This window comes from Cydia amplana, chromosome 1 (assembly GCF_948474715.1).
Source record: "Cydia amplana chromosome 1, ilCydAmpl1.1, whole genome shotgun sequence".
NCBI lineage: Eukaryota > Metazoa > Arthropoda > Insecta > Lepidoptera > Tortricidae > Cydia > Cydia amplana.
The window spans coordinates 6,477,831-6,499,390 of NC_086069.1; the positions used below are offsets into that span (position 1 = coordinate 6,477,831).

Here is a 21,560-nt window from a genome sequence, read left to right on the forward strand (position 1 = left end):
AGCTGAAGGTAAGGATGTTGTATTTTTATTCTTTTACAAGTTAACATCACTCACTCTTGCATTAATTGTTTCTTAAACCTTAAACCACGTCGATAACCTATACAATCATTCCATTCCATTTTCTTTCCTTTTCATACACTAGCGTAGATATATACTAATCCTGTCTCTTTCACGCAAGGCTAAACTACGACAATACTAAAGGGAAAGCTTTATAAAAAGCGCTTAATGATAAGGGTAACCCTTATTAAGGGATTGCAAGGCGTATAGGCTAGCGGTAAGCAATTGCAAAGGGCTAGCCTTATTTTTGGCTGAGCTTTTCGGTAAGGGTAAGTCAAATGAATGGGCTTGCAGTTCAAAATGGAGAGTCTTATAATGTGTTAGCCGTGTGTAAGGGACGCCCATTGAAAGGCTTTTCTCGCGGAAAGGGTTGATCGGTCCCTGTTTCAAACATAGACAGAGAGAATCATACTGTTTTTGTCTTACCTACACTAGTACTGGCACCCGAAAGAAAAGGGTGAGTATAGATTTTTTTGTTCTTATTTACTGACAATTTCTTTTGACCAACTATAACTATACAGTCAACATCATCCCTAGTGCTGTAAATGTGGTAATATCTGAACGCACCCGTAATGATTTTGACATATTCGTAGCGCTCCATTCTACGTTATCGTTATTACCTATGTATTTTTGCAACCGTGATAGATTTTCTGCCTTACCTTTATTTATGACTATTTTTTCTGTAAATTTAATAAAATAATTGTAAAATATTATTTCTAATGGTGATAAGGGCTGTAATGTTATTGGATTAATTATACAATTTTTAAGTGAAAAGCATACCGTAGACGTAGAACGGAAGACGTCTTTCTTTCGCGACTCGCACGAAATGCCTATTGAATTTTAGAGATAATAATTAAATACTACACTTTAATTAAATAAGTCGCATTAAACACCATTGCCATTTGACAATGAACTAGTCATTCTATTAGTTTCCAAAATTTTGATGTTGTTCTTTAAGTTTTCGTATTAAATAATACAATATAAACATTGTATCTCATCGATGGACTTTAGAATCGATAACCCAATTTCCCCGTAGTTTTTATTAAAATTGGCTTTAGTAAAGGCATGCACATGTTGGGAAACTTGTGTTGATAGTGTTGAGGTGCCGTGCAGGTGGTGATCATGTTGTTCACACCGATTTATATAGCGATGACCTTTATAAAGACTTGGCGCATCAGATCGTTCCGAGCGCGACTCTTGGAGTTTTTGAGCGGGAATACAAGTGTTGCGTTTTGCAAAGTGCCAGAAAATGCTGCAGGTGAATATATTTTACTTATGCTCCCAAGTTTTTATAATCATAGCACCGGCCTAATGTTGTTATTCCTTTTATTAATTGTTTTTATTCTTTATTGCAAAAGCATTTTGTATTGTCAGTCAATTACAAAAGTATGAGTAAATTTCTTGGGTCAGACCCTTTCAAAATAAGGCTACTTCAAGTATCAAGCTGTGCATGTCAATGCAAGTCATGCCAAGCGGCCATATGTCATAAGCTCACATAACAGAAACGTAATGTTAAAATTAAATTTTCTTTCAGAAACTCCTACTTTAAGTTCCAAACTATGCACAAATCCAAAGAATGCATACCTATGTGACTTGCTAGATTACACAAATGCTACCAGGATATGCAGTATGAAGCCGGCTCAGTGTATTGAGATCAGTGACTGGGTGACATGTGCGGGAGGCCTGCCGCTGGGCTCCGATGAGCAATCTCCCCTCACTGAATTTGATGTTGAAGTGCTATTGGAGTGTGAAATGGAGCCCCATGACTTGAGTGCAAATCATTTGTTAACGGTAAAAATACATCCTTATAAGTTATAACATTAATCTTATTGCTTATTTACACCAAAGCAGATATCAATAATGATAAATCTGTGTCCATGCAGTAATCCTAGAATGTAAACTTAATTTTACTGATTCAGAACTTATGAGAAGTTACCAGGTATTATGCTTATTGTCATAATCATAACAATCAATCTTACATGATGTGCAGTATTTGCTAAAAAAAATATGTATTGCTATTTTTTAACCAAATGGCAGCAATTAAAGTCTCGTTTCAAAGATTAACCAGATTTCTTTTGTATAAATAAAAATGCCCTAGACCTGACCCTTGTAAATTTAGAATCTGATTATAAATGCAATAAACAAATTAACCTTATCTCTGAAGAAAAATAACATGTTTACAACATGCAGCCTTGTTACTGATAAACAATGTGTGAAATGTGACACTTTAAATATAGGCCACTGGGTGACTCTGGCATATGTCATTCACACCACCTTGTACAATTCACACCCAAGAAATAATACCAACATAAAATACTTTGCCACAGTACAGTCAGCAGCAAACAGTTCCTAAGCACATAAAATATTCAATATAATTAAAAAATTATCTGCACATGACATGCTCTTGATCTTCAATAAAGTTGCAAACCATTTTGAACACTATCCTCTTAGCTGACTTAGCTACTTCTACTGCTGACTGTACCCAACATAATGTGGCACAATGTGAAATCATTATCTAGCTTGCCTATTAAATGCCTATAATTCACTGTTTATTTTTTGTAGCTGGACTCTATGGGCTTACCAGTGGCATGGAAGGCCAGCTCTCATTTAGCCATAGTACTCAAAACAAACATAGAGAACCTCAGTGCAGCCGGATTTCACTTTGTTGGTAGTGATGAGTTTCTAATTGATCACAAGCTGCCAGTAGTAAGGATACAGAGTAAGTTTACGCTTTTTTTTATACCACATCGGTGGCAAACAAGCATACGGGCCGCCTGATGGTAAGCAGTCACCGTAGCCTATGGACGCCTGCAACTTCAGAGGTGTTACAAGCGCGTTGCCGACCTTTTTAAAAACCTGTACACTCCTTTTTTGTAGAACCCCATACTGTAGACCCTCGGGAAAACCTCGGAAGGGAGCTCATTCCACAGCCGGAGCGTCCGCGGGAGGAAATTCCTCTTAAGCCACACAGTTTTGATCTTATTTATTAAGTAGCTAATTGATCTTGCCTACTAATGATAGTGATGTGATTATAAAATATTTGTTAAGAATGTAAAATAAAACTATTTCTTCTTATCTGGATTAAAGCCAAATAAGTATAGAGCTCTAGCTATTTTGCACAATTTATTTTAAGTAAACATATGTGAGTGCTGATTTATTCAACATTATTTTTATTTGCATCTAAATATTTTCCAGCTGTCAAGCTTACAGGGGAACCAAATAAAGCTACTGATGCCTCAATGAGAAGTCTCAGAAGCGACATTCAACATGGTTTAAAAAACCCACCTGGGGAATTCCATTGGCCTGTACATGCAGCCCTGCTTAGAAAACTGTCCAAAGTAGTTGATGTTAAGTCTGAATGTAATAGTGCCGTAATAGAAATGAATGGTGGCAGCAGTAACATGGTTGATACCACAACAATCAGTAAAAAGACTGTGTCTCTAGCAGATGTGAGTGTCAACACAACAAAGTCCCTCACAGAAGAAGACGAAAAAGACACTTTAGCGGCTGAACCACATAAAACTGCAAATAAATCTCCCGAACGTAAAGCAAAGCCGCAAGAAGAGATTGTTGTTGAAAATGTAACAGTTGAAATTCAGCACAATATAACACCTAAAAAATCTAGTCTCAAATTAGATCTCAAGAAAGGCACAAGTTGCCTTTCAGCTTCATTACTCAACATATCGAGCCAAATCAAGTCTGTCACCACACATAAAAGGATAGTGAGCTCGTCTGGGCCTAAGAAGTCGCAGGCCCACATAGAGAGCTGTCCAGTGAAGGAAGATTCAAAGGGCTCTCCGTCTCATGGCACGCCAAAGTCTGCCAAAACGTCCCGTCCATTAGTCAATACTAAATCACCAAACATATTGATATATTCAGATAGTATAGCTGCTAGAGATAATTTAGAAGCTTCTCTTAGAAAAGTTTTGGATGCAGATAGGTGAGTAATACTGATAATACAAATATGATATAAATATTTTGTGTCCAAGTTTTTGTACATACCTCCGAACGTCGTTATTAAGCATAAATTCTTTAATGTGATTCGGGTAGCCCAAGTTAAAGCTATGGCGTGTGCCGCAAATGCAGAAGCTGGTTCGATCCCAGCCCTTGCCCAGCATTGGAAGCCTTGGTCACTTTTTTTTCCGTATATGACATCTATTTCAGTTTATCATTACTTCTACTTGGACTGAGAGCTTCAAAAAACAACCTTGAGATATCTTGTTAACCCTAGAGGGGTTAAACTTGGTGCTATAGTTTCTGATTAAGTTGTTCATTTACTCATAAAGTAGTCGTAACCTGCTCGTAACACGATACGAAACTCTACGTACATATTTTTGCATTTAACATTTTGACATCATACAAACCAAATTTTCTCTAATAAGTATTATATATGATTTTTAAGTTTTTGAGCCGTTTTCTAAATGTTCCTTTATATGTATGGTACAGGTACACGATATACTCTGTGACGCGAGACGCGCTGGAGACGGGCGCGTGGCGCGGGCGCTGCGCGCTGGTGGCGGTGGCGGGCTGCGTCGGCCGCGCGGCGCCGCTGCTGCTAGCGCACCTGCTGGACGGCGGCCGGCTGCTGGCGCTGTGCTCGGACCTGTTGCATACCGTGCTGCCCTACTACAAGACTGCCGAGGTGAGCTTGCTGGCGCGCCTGCTGGACGGCAGCTGCTGGCGCCGTGCTCCGACCTGCTGCACTCCGTGCTGCCCTACTACAAGACTGCCGAGGTGAGCTTGCTGGCGCGCCTGCTGGACGGCAGCTGCTGGCGCCGTGCTCCGACCTGCTGCACTCCGTGCTGCCCTACTACAAGACTGCCGAGGTGAGCTTGCTGGCGCGCCTGCTGGACGGCAGCTGCTGGCGCCGTGCTCCGACCTGCTGCACTCCGTGCTGCCCTACTACAAGACTGCCGAGGTGAGCTTGCTGGCGCGCCTGCTGGACGGCAGCTGCTGGCGCTGTGCTCGGACCTGTTGCATACCGTGCTGCCCTACTACAAGACTGCCGAGGTGAGCTTGCTGGCGCGCCTGCTGGACGGCAGCTGCTGGCGCTGTGCTCCGACCTGCTGCATACCGTGCTGCCCTACTACAAGACTGCCGAGGTGAGCTTGCTGGCGCGCCTGCTGGACGGCAGCTGCTGGCGCCGTGCTCCGACCTGCTGCACTCCGTGCTGCCCTACTATAGGTACAAGACTGCCGAGGTGAGCTTGCTGGCGCGCCTGCTGGACGGCAGCTGCTGGCGCCGTGCTCCGACCTGCTGCACTCCGTGCTGCCCTACTATAGGTACAAGACTGCCGAGGTGAGCTTGCTGGCGCGCCTGCTGGACGGCAGCTGCTGGCGCTGTGCTCCGACCTGCTGCATACCGTGCTGCCCTACTACAAGACTGCCGAGGTGAGCTTGCTGGCGCGCCTGCTGGACGGCAGCTGCTGGCGCTGTGCTCCGACCTGCTGCATACCGTGCTGCCCTACTACAAGACTGCCGAGGTGAGCTTGCTGGCGCGCCTGCTGGACGGCAGCTGCTGGCGCCGTGCTCCGACCTGCTGCACTCCGTGCTGCCCTACTATAGGTACAAGACTGCCGAGGTGAGCTTGCTGGCGCGCCTGCTGGACGGCAGCTGCTGGCGCCGTGCTCCGACCTGCTGCACTCCGTGCTGCCCTACTACAAGACTGCCGAGGTGAGCTTGCTGGCGCGCCTGCTGGACGGCAGCTGCTGGCGCCGTGCTCCGACCTGCTGCACTCCGAGCTGCCCTACTATAGGTACAAGACTGCCGAGGTGAGCTTGCTGGCGCGCCTGCTGGACGGCAGCTGCTGGCGCCGTGCTCCGACCTGCTGCACTCCGTGCTGCCCTACTACAAGACTGCCGAGGTGAGCTTGCTGGCGCGCCTGCTGGACGGCAGCTGCTGGCGCCGTGCTCCGACCTGCTGCACTCCGTGCTGCCCTACTATAGGTACAAGACGGCCGAGGTGAGCTTGCTGGCGCGCCTGCTGGACGGCAGCTGCTGGCGCCGTGCTCCGACCTGCTGCACTCCGTGCTGCCCTACTATAGGTACAAGACTGCCGAGGTGAGCTTGCTGGCGCGCCTGCTGGACGGCAGCTGCTGGCGCCGTGCTCCGACGTGCTGCACTCCGTGCTGCCCTACTATAGGTACAAGACTGCCGAGGTGAGCTTGCTGGCGCGCCTGCTGGACGGCAGCTGCTGGCGCCGTGCTCCGACCTGCTGCACTCCGTGCTGCCCTACTATAGGTACAAGACTGCCGAGGTGAGCTTGCTGGCGCGCCTGCTGGACGGCAGCTGCTGGCGCCGTGCTCCGACCTGCTGCACTCCGTGCTGCCCTACTATAGGTACAAGACTGCCGACGCCGAGGGAAGCATACCTATTATTTCCATTCTATAAAAATCAGTTGCTCCTTTACTTTTACATAACGAAGTCAAGCGTAATATGAAGCCTTACGGTTAACAGTATGGATTGGATTTGCGACACGCCTCGGTCGATGTTACGTATAATAATAGAATAGAACATTAAAACCATCTTCCTCTCAGTTCATTAGGAGCAAACAGCTTCACTTTTGAACTTACGTTACGTTACGAGTATCTGGGGGCACGGCAGTGCCCCCGCCAAGTCGAGCAAAACAAAGAGGCACGGCCGTACCATCCTTTTCTCCAAGCGATTCAGGCCATTTTCGACGTCCTGTAATTTTGTGCTGGCTGAAGCTAGAACCCTGAATTTTCAGTAATATATAGGGCTTAACATGCTTAAGATATATTCTCAAAAACATTCAATTTGAACTAGTAGTTTAAGAATTATTGTACGTCAAAGTTCCTTATTTTCGACACTGACACACTCACTCACTCACTCACCTACGATCATCATAATTCTAAGGTACTTCTAGTATACCCACAAGCTTCAAATTTTAAACATAAGTAGTTTTCAGCTTATCAAGCCATAGAAAACCTAAAAATATTGCAATATCAGTCACGTTTTAAAGATCTAAGAACTGCATAAGTGAGTTTGTAATCCCATATAAATATATGCTATTACAAAGTTACTGTTGAAGTTCCTACAAATAGTAGGTAAAGTAAAGGTACACTACGATGTACGATGTGAGTATGAATGAAGATGTGTTTCTTTATGATATGTGTATACATAGTATGGGCATGTATGGGTATGAGTACCCGAAAAGAAGGACTGCCTACAACAAGAGATGAGATCCCATCAAAAACATTACATGTAAATAAAAAGGTGCAAGTCTCGCAACGCTTTTACTACAAAAAAAATTTGAGATGTACCTAATGTGAAACCAAGTCGGTTATTTGAATCAGTGCCAGGGGGTGTTAAAACTGTATCAAATATATATCTTTAATTTGTATTTGTAATACATATAATGACTTGGCAATCGCGCATAATGCTTTACTCGTACCTTACTCGTAAATATGTGTAATGCTCGAACTGCAATTAGCGCTTAGCGTTATGTTCAATTAGAAATATTTTTAATAGGTGACGATGATCCTTATGTCATTATGCAGCCGTGCGATGGCCAAGTCATTATACGTATTACAAATTAAAGATATATATTTGATACAGTTTTAACACCCCCTGGCACTGATTAAAATAACCGACTTGGTTTCACCTTAGGTACATCTCAAAACTTTTTTGTACTAGAAGCGTTGCGAGACTTGCACCTTTTTACATGTTAATGTTTTTGATGGGATATAATGCACTTTAAGTATCATAAGCTATAATTTAAACGGCCTCCTAGCTTAGTCGGTAGTGATAGTGACCCTGCGTACGAAGTAGGAGATCCCGGGTTCGAATCCCGGTAAGTTCATGTATTTGTGTGTGTATCATGAATATTTGTTCCGGAGTTATGGATGTTATCTACATACGTATCTAAGTATATATTTATCTATATAAGTACATATGTTTATCGGCGCCTAGTACCCCTAGTACAAGCTTTGCTTAGTTTGTGGCTAGGTCGATTGACGTAAGATTGTCCTCAAATACATAATATATTTCCCAATTTATTTATGAGCCCACTTTATTTTTATTTATTTATTAGCCTCCAGCCTCGCTGAACAAAGGTCTCTCTCGCTTATGGAAAAAATTGACTCGCCCTTTCAAAAGTCGTCCAACTACGAGTACTACGACCGTAAGTTTCTAAAGTAGTGTCCGATGAGTATAGCTATACTCATCGGACACTAGCTGTGTTGTGTGTGCCCAGTCCCGAGTCCCGCCTAAGCTTTAATAAATGCATAATTTAAATAATATTTACATTGTATCATTCAAGGTTCGTGAGAACGAAGTAGTACAATTCACATTTGACAAGTGGAAGTCCGTCAAGATGAAGCACCACATATTTTGCTACCAGGCCTCGCCAGCAAAGAAACAGTTTTCCACGGAGAGCGACAGGCAGTAAGTTACATTGTTTAACGGAGTTTATGTTTCCTCTCCACTTTTTGCCTACCTACCTACGCAACAAACTTAACTTGTCTTGTCACGCAACGTCTACATTGATATTGATTAACCCTTCGTATGTCTAAATCTAAGCACCGTCTACATTGATATTGATTAACCCTTCGTATGTCTAAATCTAAGCACTGATCAGTGCGCACGAATTTAAATCCATTGTTTAATACAATAGGTAAGGGTTAACCATTTCATAAGCGAAACTACCAAAATTAACTATGTGGAACGCGACTCTTAAAACCTCTAAGCCAACTAAACAATTAAAATCACTTGGACTAAAATATAGACATCTGCACATAATTTGCATTCTGGTGTCCTGAAATATTAACTTTACTTACTGGTGGTTGATCTGTATTCATTATAATATCATGTACTAGCTGTTGCCCGCGACTTCGTACGCGTGGATTTGTATATTGGTGGTTATATATTCTACATTAGCTTAGAACATTATGCAGCAAAATATTGCAGAACGTTGGACGGTTAATCATTTGTTAATTATTAATATTATACAACGCATGAGACTTGTCTTTCACAACCTACAAAGTTTCTAGCCCCTAACTAAATAAAATTGTTCTCGACATAATCCCTTGTCCTCTATTTAATAAATCTACTACCTATTACCTAACTACCTATTTACGAAGTTTGAAGTAAATAAAATTTGAACCCTATATAAACTTTCAACCCCTTTTTAACCATTTTAGGGGATGAATTTTTAAAAAAGCTGAAATTACTTTTCTTGTATTTTAATAATATGCCCCTGTACAAAGATCAAGCCCCGTTCTCACAAAAATGTTTGAACTCCATACAAACCACCACCTTGAGATATAAATTTTCAAAAACGCTGAAATTATTTTTTTTCCTTTTTAAAATAATACCTTTTTATGAAGTTTCAAGTTCCTAGCTTAAAATAAAATTTGAACCCCGTACAAACTTTCAACCCCTTTTTAAACCTGTTAGGGGATGAATTTTACAAAACGCTGAAATTACTTGTTTTATCTTCTAATAATATCCCCAAATACAAAGATTCAAGTCCCGCGCTCGAAAAAATGTTTGATATCCATACAAACTTTCAACCCCTTTATCATCACCATAGAGGATGAATTTTCAAAAACGCTGAAATTAGTTTTCTTGTGTTTAAATTTAATATCTTTTTGCAAATTTTCAAGTTCCTACCTAATATAAAATTTGCATCCCAAGACGAACGTTCATCCCCTTTTTAACTCCCTTAGAGGTTGAATTTCCAAAAACGTTGCAATTACTTTATTTTGTAATCGGCTATTATGCCTTTCTAAGAAGTTTTAATGCATTTGTTATGGATTCAAACTTTCAACTCCTTTTTAACCCTGTTAGGGGATGAATTTTACAAAACGCTGAAATTACTTTTCCTGTCTTTTAATAATATCCCCAAATACAAAGATTCAAGTCCCGCGTTCGAAAAAATGTTTGATATCCATACAAACTTTCAACCCCTTTTTCACCACCTTACGGGATGAATTTTCAAAAACGCTGAAATGAGTTTTCTTGTATTTTAATAATATATCTTTTTCCGAAGTTTCAAGTACCTAGCTTAAAATAAAATTTGAACCACATACAAACTTTCAACCCCTTTTTAACCCTGTTATGGGATGAATATTACAAAACGCTGAAATTACTTTTCCTGTCTTTTAATAATATCCCCAAATACAAAGATTCAAGTCCCGCGCTCGAAAAAATGTTTGATATCCATACAAACTTTCAACCCTTTTTTCACCACCTTAGGGGATGAAATTTCAAAAACGCTGAAATTAGTTTTCTTGTATTTAAATTTAATATCTATTTGCAAAGTTTCAAGTTCCTAGCTTAAAATGAAATTTGCACCCCAAGACGAACTTTCATCCCCTTTTTAACCCCCTTAGGGGTTGAATTTCCAAAAACGTCCCAATTACTTTATTTTGTAATCGGCTACTGTGCCTTTCTAAGAAGTTTCAAAGCATTTGTAATGGATTCAAATTTTCAACCCCTTTTTAACCTTATTAGGGGATGAATTTTCAAAAACGCTGAAATCACTTTTCCTGTCTTATAATAATATCCCCATATACAAAGTTTCAAGTCCCACACTCAAAAAAATATTTGATCTTCATACAAACTTTCAACCCCTTTTTCACCACCTTGGGGGATGAATTTTCAAAAACGCTGAAATTAGTTTTCTTGTTTTTTAATATAATACATTTTTACATAGTTTCAAATTCCTAGCTTAAAATAAAACTTGTACCCCATACAACCTTTCATCCCCTTTTTAACCCCCTTAGGGGTTGAATTTTTCAAAATCGCTTCTTATCTCTTGTACACTTTATAAATGCAACCTAGTGTGCGAATTTCAACTTTCTAGCTTTTGTAGTTTCGGCTCTGCGTTGATGAATCAGTCAGTCAGTCAGTCAGTCAGGACACTTGCATTTATATATATAGATTAGATGTCAAAGATTAAAGTTGTGGACCTTCTTGGACTTGAGTTACTCTTTGATCCTATAGCTTAGACTTTGGTTTGTTTAGTGTTTACAGAGTCACGTTTGTTTGTTTATAATTTATTAAATACCCCGCTCTCCAACGCGATAATGCCTCATTTTCAAAGAAATGTAGGTATCTATAGTCCGTCAACCAAATCTTGTCAGTAGCAATGTAAAGCAAACTAAAGTAGGGCAACACTCAAAGAGCAGTATTGCGTTAAGAAAAGCAGCAATGTACATCGAACCAACAGATTTTTTTTTCCGCTGAGCGCGCCCTGCGTACGTCAATTCAAATTGTCACTCGCGGTTTATTGAAAAAAATTGAAACATGGACGGGCAATTTAAAAGCGATGTTAAAACAATGTTAATTAAAATGATGAACAAATTTGAAGATATCAAAAACAACTGCTTATATTCTCTTTGTTCCCTATCTATGTCTTCTAAGTTTACTAAAATAAAATCATATCAAAATGCAGATAATTAGATAGTGCATATATTTGTTATTTACAATATAATATGCCACTTGTTAATGTAAATTAGTGTACTGTTCTGGATGAATATGACATACCTGTGTAATTTTTTTGATTGGTATATATTGTACAATATACATATTAAAAATAAAACAACTGATATTTAGGTGTTTATTTAATTTAAAGGTAAATAAGATAAGGGTCACTTTTCGACTTGGTTGCGTTGTACACGTACATAAACCGCCATAGGTAAGTATTGTCTGAAAAGATACTACCTACTACGAACGCCTTATATTGGGCAAGATTTAATCCTGCAACAAACATGTATAGATTAGGTAGATATTGCGAAAGAACGGTGATATAATAATGGCTCTTAATACTGTTTAAAGGTTTACCTTTGTAAATAGTCACAACTGATTGCTGAAAATATTTGACATGTGGGCCTATGGACGGTTTCCAGGACACAATTTATGGTCTTGTTGGATAGATTTAGGCATACGTTTTAATTTTATTTATGCCTTTTAACCCTAAAACAAAAAAACTGAACATAATCTTAAAAGTTCGAAAGAGTTCTTCCAATACTTGTCATAACCTCAATTTTTAGTAATGTTTACCATCAACGAGCATGATTGTACATTGTAGGCCCCTTAGCTTTGCTTAATCTTATTTAATGTATTGGTATTTAATGGTGACAGCAGAAATATCTCTTGAAACAGAAACGATTCAGAATGAAAACCAAATAAATGAAAACAAATAAGGTGACGGCTGTCATTCACGATCCACATTCCACAGATAAAACACAGATGACACGCGTTTTGGAATTATTTGAACACAGTGTTGCTAACCCGCGATTTTTAAAATTTGCCGCCTTTTACTACTGACAAGATTTGGTTGACGGACTTTAATTTATATATACGGCTTTCATTGCTATGAGGTATGTAGGTACATACCTACCTATAAACATTGTATTTTATGCCCATGACAGTATATTTAATACATTTACTTTTATCTATGGGTAATACATTAATGATTAATATGCGTTTTGCAGAGCAAGTCAGGAAGCTAATATTTATCGGTACGCAAATTGTAGATATTAGCATCTTACAAATATACTTAAGAACATATAATATTTTGCTTGTAGTGTTTGGAAGCTCACGTAAAAGCTATGTACGACAAAGCATCTTAATTATTTTTCAATTCTTTTGTAATAAAATTATGTATTACGAGTACAGTGTGGTTGCAAGCGAAGCCTGACACTCAGATTTGAAAATGTAATCATTTTGTCATTGAAAATTAAACGCTATAATACTTCTTCAGTATTATAGCGTTTTTCGGTGTAAAATCGAACTGTAATGATACATGTAACCACTTTTGTAGATGAATCTTATACCAGTATTCTAATTGGTGCAAAATAGATTATCGCTTGTACCCTCTAAATGTCATGCCTGCCAATTTACAACCACATACATAACCTGCTGTATCTATCTATAGCTTTCAAAGTATTTCTTTGACCCCGTTACTTAAAGATTTGGGAATGTCATGGTTGTATGTTACATGCGTTATTCAGATTAATATGCATTGTTGCACGCTAATATTTAACATTAACCTTAAAAAGCCCTAAGCATGATATGTTTGGTTTATTACTTTGATTCACTACATACCCATTAACTTCTTTGTAAATAAACCCTTCCCTACAAAAAAATGGTCCTCCGAAATACAGAAAAAAGCATTACTACATATTTTGTCATGGCTGCTTGAATTTTCGATTTTGTCTTGGCTTTTCAAATATGAGGTTTTCCTAGTTATCATTATTTTTGAAATTTCATGAATAAAAGTTAAAAAGGGAAATGTATTCCGACTCATTTAAGTAGAGGAAAAGTAATGTTGCCAGAAAATGCACCTTTGTTATTCGGAATATGGAATATAGAAGTACTCGTTGAATTTTGTAGACCGTCCAAGTACACGGGGCACCCGGGCCACGAGCTGGACATTCAGGTGCTGGCCTCCGAGGAGACGTGGCGCACGCCGTCGCTACTGCAGGCCACCGACCTCACCAACAGCGGCGTCGCCATATTCTCACAGGTGCAGTACTTCATGTTGTACACCGTCTAGTAGGTACACAGGGCACCTGGGCCAAGAGCTGGACATTCAGGTGCGGCCGTCCAGGTGGGTACAGTACTTAATTTTTATCTGAAGTTATAAGTCGTGGCAGGTGGAAACTAGAAATTATTTAAATTTTTGGCAATGGACTCAATTTCTCAAACACATGCTTATTCCATACAAATCGTTGTATTGGCTGAATGACTGAATCACGTGATTTTTTTGAGATCCATCTAGGTAGATTAGACTGTAGAAACACTCGCAACATTATATTAAGCGAATTTTTCTATGTTTCACTGTTTTAATTACCAGTTATGATGCAGTGCTTATTCTGCCTTGTAACACATTTTCCTTCCTAATCTAGATACACCTGGAGGCCGACCCGTGCGACTACCTAGCCGACGAAGGCGTGAAAAGCAACGATGCCCGCCTGGAGATCATCCACAAGATCCTCGGCGACATCCTCGACCTGCACGTGCGGGACCCGCGCGAGATCACGCAGCCCGAGTACACCAGGGGGTTCTTCCTCGGGAACCATGTGGTAACACTCACTATTTAAACATTATCATGTTACGTATATTGCATCGCCATTATAGTAGTTATTGCTGAACGGAGACGGTTATATTTAAAGCGAACACTTTATCTTTAGTTTCTAGTCATTTTGATTTAAAATGTTGAATTAATTTTTTGCATAAAATATAACCATCTTTGTGTATAAGTACATACAGAATGAGTACCTAGGTAACATTATACTTGCATTATGATTTAGATTGATTCTTGGATTGAGATAAAATGCAATACTATTTCAATATAAGTACCTATATGTATTATGTATATGTTTATTATGCTTTCTAGATACACCGTCATTTATTTATTTTCACGATCATTTGAAACAAAATAAAGATTGTGATAAAATTAGAACGCCAGTGGTGACTATCAATAATACTTTTGCTTAATGTTATGTCTGTCAGGATGTTACACAATAATGCTGCCTATGTAGTAAGAATCAAGTAATGATTTAAGTTACACACCTTACACTATATCTACAAGCTTTGTCTGCAGCCGAACCGACCCGACCGAATAACTTAAACAACTTGACTCCCAATTAGTAAACTACGTTTATAAATACAGACACAAATATTGCAAAAATCTGCTCAAGTCAATATCCTAATTTTCTTTAGTAGGATATAACCAACGAGGCTACTGAAGTTATCTGATCATGGCACCAGAATGTACCTAGGCAAAATTACGACATCATTCACACAAATTGTAGGAGAACTGGAAGCGCTCGGCAAGTAATAAAACTGACTCTTGAAGTCTCGACTCTTCCAGAACTTCGATGAAAGACATTGTCATTCAAAATTGTATTTTTTGAGAATAGCCTTTAAGTGTATAATGGGTTGTCCGTTAGGGGTCGTGGCCTGCGTCGACCAGCGCGGGCCCCGGCCACGTGACGGTGTGATGGCCGGTGAGACGCGTACACGTTTGCTCATTGGTTGCTGTGTCACCGGGATTTTGAGACTAGTTTCTTTATATACTCAACGAACAATGGAACGAATAAAATTGACTTTATTACCTATATTTCAATGTAGGTAAGTATATAACGATCTAATTACAGTCGTTCACGTGTGGCTATTATAATGAAATTAATGAATGTAGAATCAACTTTTCTTAGATAAGTATATTCTGTATAACAGTTTCAATTTTCTCTTACGTCACAAGGTTTAATTAATTATAATCTTGTGATACGATACAATTGTCTCAAAATCCCAGGTGATTGTATATATTATGCTTTATATCGCTTAGATTACACGTAGTTTAACAGTTGTTTGTTTATTTTTACAATTGGAAATTAATTGAAGTCTACTTTGCACGACTCTTTCTCGCTTTACGCTTACATAATTACATAAGGTAAGAGCCGATATTTGCGCTAAGCACGATTGTTTTAAGTGAACTGAGTAATTTTATAATAACTTTAACTTTTGCACCATTTGTCCAAATTCGTATTTTTCTTGGCTGTAAGCTAATTTATCACTTATGTAGTTATACATTTTTCTAGACGTCAAAAATTTACATCGGTTTTCTTTATAATTCATTACTCTGAGTATATAAAGCTAAAATTTATTCTTATTAATTCGCATGAATGTGATGAATGAGTTTTTATTAGAAAGAAGAGAGAGAGAGAGAAAACATCGTATGTTTACAGACTGACACTACGTACAGCAGACCGTATGTTTTATTCCAAAATCTGTAATATCGATGTAAAAATATTCAGCTGTCTAAAAATATTTGAAAGAGCTACCTTCCGTTGTACGTAATATTTGTATAAAAGTCAAGATGAGGCTTAATTTTCCAATAATTGTCACTACTTACATTGTATGATGACAGACGATCGATAACTAACGTATCGTTGCGTGGGCCTTGCCAAGAAGTCTCATTTTGCGTTATTGTTGAAAAACGTCCAGGAGTGTGCTAGTCTGCGTCGCCGTAGTATGCTTCTACCAAAAAGTGCAGTCGCCAAATACGAAGAATTTTGTATATTGATGTGAACCTGATGTACCTATGTTTCTCTTTAATTGTATGCTTAGTCGTCTGAGATCATAGGCCTCCAAAGGTCCTTCACACTATCCTGCACCCCGCTACAGTGTGACGAAGTCTTAAACATGTATGAAAAACACTTGCTCGGCGGCAGCACTGTTTGTCAGAAAGCCCAGGAAATATGTGATACGTCTACGGCGATAAAGGCCGGGATGGATTTGTAACGTTATACTGATACATTCGTGTGTGGTGTAGCAAAAGCTGGCGCTGGTGGAGGGCTGGATGGGGCGGGGCGGCGCGCCGCGGCTGCAGGCGCTGCCCGGGCTGGCGCTGCAGTGGTGCCTGCGCGACGACTACGAGGCGCAGGCGCCCGCCGCACACTTCCTGCCCGTGCACGTCTACGAGTGCCCCGACCACTTCTCCACCGTTGAATACTTCGACGTGAGTCTAACGCCGTTTTCACACATATGACGGACGGACCGCACGCCGCTCCAGTGTGTTAGTGAGACGACGCTATGCACATCGATAGCGGGACATCGCTACGCACAACGGAGCGGCGTGCGGATCCACATCCAATATGAAGTAGCGATGTGACGAGTCCACTTTTTTTCAATTCGAATTGATTCGGCCGCTGATTCGAATTCAAAATCGAGTTGACTCGACTCGACGATTCGCGTGGTTCGCGACAAGGTCACAGGCACAGGCGCGGAGCGAGTTGAGACGGCGAGTTACGCGGCAGTTGTTGTAAAAAGAACCTTCAGGGCACGGAATTAAGGTTTATTTTTGAATGGCCATACTAGCAGTGAACTCGAGTTGGGATACTTGGGATGGCGAATCAAGCGGCATTTGTTGTAAAAAGAACCTTCGGGTCACGGCATTAAGGTTTATTTTTGAATGGTCATGGTACCAACTCGAGTTGAGACGGCGAATCGAGCGGCAGTTGTTGTAAAAAAGAGCCTTCGGACTATGGTATTAAGGTTTATTTTTGAATGGCCTTAGTAGCAGTGCGATAGCGTTGACTCGGCTCGGCGAATTGGCGATTCATTCGCCAAGTTAGCTAGTGGTCGAGTTGATTCGAATTGCCAATAGTTTTGATTCGAATTAACTCATCTGTAGGCTGATTCCAATTATTCGAATCAGATAACTCGACTCGCTTATCGCTAATGTGAAGACCACCTACTTATATTTCAACTAGTACAGCGGGGACGAGTTTCTAGGGTTCACGCATCAGTGATGTGCGGGCCTCGGTTTCTCTTACACGGTTACAAGAGTTTACTCATAATGACCGTCGACCATAGTGTGTGTGTTTTCGAAAACCATTAGTCACCTGCAACGAGTGCTAAAAAAATGAAGACCTCCTGCCACTAACGTGATAAAATTGCGCTTTGACCATTATGAAATACGCCTTTGGGTAACTTTATCATAAGACGGCGTCGTGCGCTGTAGTGTGTGTACTGTAAAAGTGAATTTTTGTGATCCTTTCCAGAACCTAACATCGAAAGAGTTGGGGCGTCTCGTGATCTACGCGGACACGCTAACGACCACCAACGCAGTGACCGGCGGGCCTCCGCTGGCGCACGGCGTGGCGGCCGTGGCACGCCGGCAGACCTTCGGCCGCGGCCGCGGCGACAACGCCTGGATCACTGTGCCCGGACAAGCTTGTATCTCGCTACAGGTAAGGGAAACATTACTGAACCTATTGAAGACTTCGTTTACTCGGCAAATGTGGGCCGCCAATGACACGCCGTGGCGCGCCGGCAGACTCACAGGGCCTGGCTTCGATTTTTTATACCACATCGGTGGCAAACAAGCATACGGGCCGCCTGATGGTAAGCAGTCACCGTAGCCTATGGACGCCTGCAACTCCAGAGGTGTTACATGCGCGTTGCCGACCTTTTTCGATGTCGCTACAGGTTGGAGAAACATTAGTGAACCCTATAAGGTTTAAGGCACTTGTTTTACTCATCTCGGTGGGCCTCAATTACACCTTTAGCGCGCCGGCAGGCGGCGGGCAAAGGCTGCGGCGTCAACGCCGGGATCTCCGTGGAGGTTGAACCTTCTGTGCATTCCCTTGCCAGAAACACTGCTAAAATGCAGGCAGATGAAAGGCGAAAGACATCTGTAAAAGCCGCGTTCATCAATTTTTATAATGTATTTGTACAGGTATGGCGCAAGATGTCGCCGACGCTCCCGCTGGTGCAGCACGCGGCCGCGCTGGCCGCCGTGCGCGCCGTGCGCGCGCTGCCCGCATACGAACACCTCGACATAAGGTAGGCACACTCGCGTGATCTCTATTGATACGAGTACTATATAATTTAACTACACTTAAGAGTAAGTAATACTACGTGTACTTATTTGCGACTATGTGTATGCATTCAGCACATAGCAGTAAAGAAACCTAATACATACGACGTACTTATCATGTACTATGCGTTACATGTACAGGGATACGGAACATATTTAGTCATTAGTTTTTATTTTTATATTATATTTTTATTTCGTTCTTTTATTTTTAGTAATTAACATAGTTTTTAAGTTATACCTACTATAACAGTAATAACGCTATGGATCAATGATCTGAAATAAACGATTTTTATTTTTATTTTATTTTATATTACAGTTATTAGTTAGTTATTTTTAATAAAGTAAATATATTTGGATGGTAACAGAATAAAATGGCCGAACGACATCTACTACGGGCGCGAGGCGAAGATCGGCGGGACCACCACGACGGCCAACGTCACCGGAGACAACGTAGTCTGTAACATTGGTACGTATGCTGTCATTCTCAATATTACTAAACATTTGACAATTTTATATGTATTTAGAAGATATCAGTTCCTTATATTTTTTTGTTTCAGCTTATACTATCAGCCCGTTAAATAATTTATATTAATACGTTTGGCTGGTAAGACGTACAAACTAATTTAAACGGGTAACTTAATCTGTGTGTGTACACGTCGGGCACTCGCTGCAGATGTTGCTCCTCGAAACGGATTGAAACATGCCACCAACTATTCAACTAAAATGATCCGTCCTAAATTTCACGTGGCATGAATTGACCTTCAAACATTCAAGAAAAGAGCATATTCCCATCTCAAAGGCCGGCAACGCTCTTACAACCTCTCTAGCGTTGTTAGTCCATGCCGTTGCGTCCGTGCGTTTGCCTGCTATATCGTAAAAAAAATCACTCGATGACATCAGTAGTAATTGATATGTATGTATTCCTCAGGCACCGGCGTAAACATCTCCAACATAGTCCCAACCACATGCGTGAACCAAATAATCGAGCAACACAACAAGCAACACGGCACCACGCTAGCTCCAATGACGATAGAGAAGTTCCTGGCGCGGTACTGCTCGCAGCTAGAGAGAATACTGGATTATATCGACTCGGACGGCGGGGTCGACGCGTTCCGAGAGCAGTACTACCAGTACTGGCTGCACGAGTAAGTGGTCGAGAAGCACTATTGTACGATGCCCACTGACCGGCTGGAGTCGGCCCGCGCCGGAGCGCATTTTAAATGTGCCTATACATTGTGTATGGTAGTAGCGATGGAATCCGTTCGGAGCCGTACGCGTCCGCGAGGACCCGACCGGCTTGCGGCCGTACAAATGTGAAACGCGCTCCGACTCCGCTTGTTCGGTGGGAATCGTGCTTATAACAACAACCCTGTAAAAGTAAAGTTCCTGGTGAGGGACGACATCGTATGATTCACCGCTAATATCAACTACACAACGTAGTTAATAGTAGTTGACTTAAGGATCGACCACACCGCTGCTTAATACCGTGACGATACGGAATCGCAGTGACGTGCCGTAAGCGTACCGTTTTTATCACATGATCTCCACACCAGTGCTCAAAACACGCTTTCGTTGCGTTCGTGGTCGATATTAGTGGCCTATTGAGTAAGTTTGTTGCCCTTGGGACTCATATGCTTGTCTCGTTTCAGCAACGAGAAGATCCAGGTCCGACGCGAAGGCGACTCGTCCCCGGCGGCCGGCACGGTGGTGGGCGTGGACGAGGCGGGCTGGCTGCGCGTGCTGACGGCCGCCGGTGACGTCACCGTGGCGCCCGACGGCAACACCTTCGACCTCATGACCGGCCTAGTGGCGCCGCGGCTGTGAGCTATTCATAATCTAATATGTATACTTGGTCAACCAGATCTTGACAGTAGAAAAAGGCGGCAAATTTGAAAAATGTAGGCGCGAAGGGATATCGTCCCATAGAAAATTTGAATTTCGCGCCTTTTTTTACTGACAAGATTTGGTTGACCAGCTATAATAGAAGGACGATCAAAAATACCGTATTTCTTAGAAGAAACTGAGAGTGACAAGTCTTCAGTGCGCCTTGCATTGGATTGTATTCTGGGAGTGTAGCGAGGAATTCATATGCCTCCCCGATGTATAAAGAATTTTGGGGTGCAGTGCTCTTTCACTCTTCATATTTTATCAAATATATAATGTGAAACTAATAATATTGAACACCTGAAAATATGTACCCCTACGTGCGCGTGCGTGTCGCTATACGTACGTCAATACGTTGTTAAACGTGTACGTTGTTAAAATTTGTGCTAGAACTTCACACAACCTAGCGCCTACCGTCCGGATCTGCGCGTAAAAGTAACTTGAAATATAAAAAAATAAGTGGGGACAAAAGTTGATTATACTCCCTTTCGAATAAGTATGAGGAGTGAAAGCTACAAAGTGAATGGTGAGTGGTGTTATGCGAGGAATTGAAGAATAGGGATCTAGAAGCCTGAAGGAAAAAGAATGGTTCAACGCTAGCGCACAGAATGTGTTCCATTGGTTGTGGTCGGTGGTAGAATCGTAAGCTTATGTCGGAAGCTATACTATTTATAATAAAATATTCGAATGTAATTGAACGATCATCATAATCGTGTAAATACGCGGTATGACTATTGACTAGATAGAACAGCCGTAACACTGCCAGTTCTACTACATAGATCTAAATATTATCTAGGTTTCTAGGTAAGTACTTAATCAAATATTGAAGTCCTGTTGTATTTTAGAATTTCGACTTGTTCTTGTACTATCATCGTTGATACCTTTTAAATATAGTAAAATTATGGGATTATAGAGAATAACGGTCAATTAATATAAGTTTGATGGAGGTGTAATCTCAGTGCAATAGAATGTATATATCGATATAAATATATATTTAAGTCAATCCAGTGTTCAGACAAAAATGCACGATCTGTATTGAAGAGTGTGACGTTCATAAGTAAAATATGATGATTGAATAAATGCCAGTGTTAAATATAAGATTTAATTAATGGATTATTCATTGTTTAATTATTAAACAGAATGGATAAGTAATAATTTTGATGCGTGAGGGTAAACCAGTGTAAACGTTTGCCGTTCGTGTATAGTAAAGTCACACTCTCCTAGTCAACTCTATAAGTTTAATCGGTCGAAAGTGCTTTTTACGGG

General features: G+C 40.9%; 1 protein-coding gene across 2 annotated transcripts; it reads left to right on the forward strand.

Moving 5' to 3' along the window:
• Nucleotides 1-881: 881 nt before the first annotated feature.
• On the forward strand, nucleotides 882-20,246 carry LOC134662387 (biotin--protein ligase). 2 transcript variants are annotated; one of them, XM_063518601.1, is made up of 15 exons: nucleotides 882-1,315; nucleotides 1,592-1,848; nucleotides 2,620-2,776; nucleotides 3,253-3,997; nucleotides 4,504-4,699; nucleotides 8,337-8,461; nucleotides 12,517-12,543; nucleotides 13,418-13,550; nucleotides 13,933-14,109; nucleotides 16,362-16,547; nucleotides 17,593-17,781; nucleotides 18,270-18,376; nucleotides 18,776-18,876; nucleotides 19,339-19,555; nucleotides 20,060-20,246. In XM_063518601.1, exons 1-15 carry the CDS (start codon nucleotides 1,180-1,182, stop codon nucleotides 20,232-20,234), a joined length of 2,928 nt encoding a protein of 975 aa, XP_063374671.1. In that variant the 5' UTR covers nucleotides 882-1,179; the 3' UTR covers nucleotides 20,235-20,246. The 2 variants fall into 2 exon arrangements, with proteins under 2 accessions (XP_063374671.1, XP_063374680.1); XM_063518610.1 differs by lacking the exon at nucleotides 12,517-12,543.
• The last annotated feature ends 1,314 nt before the right edge of the window (nucleotides 20,247-21,560 follow it).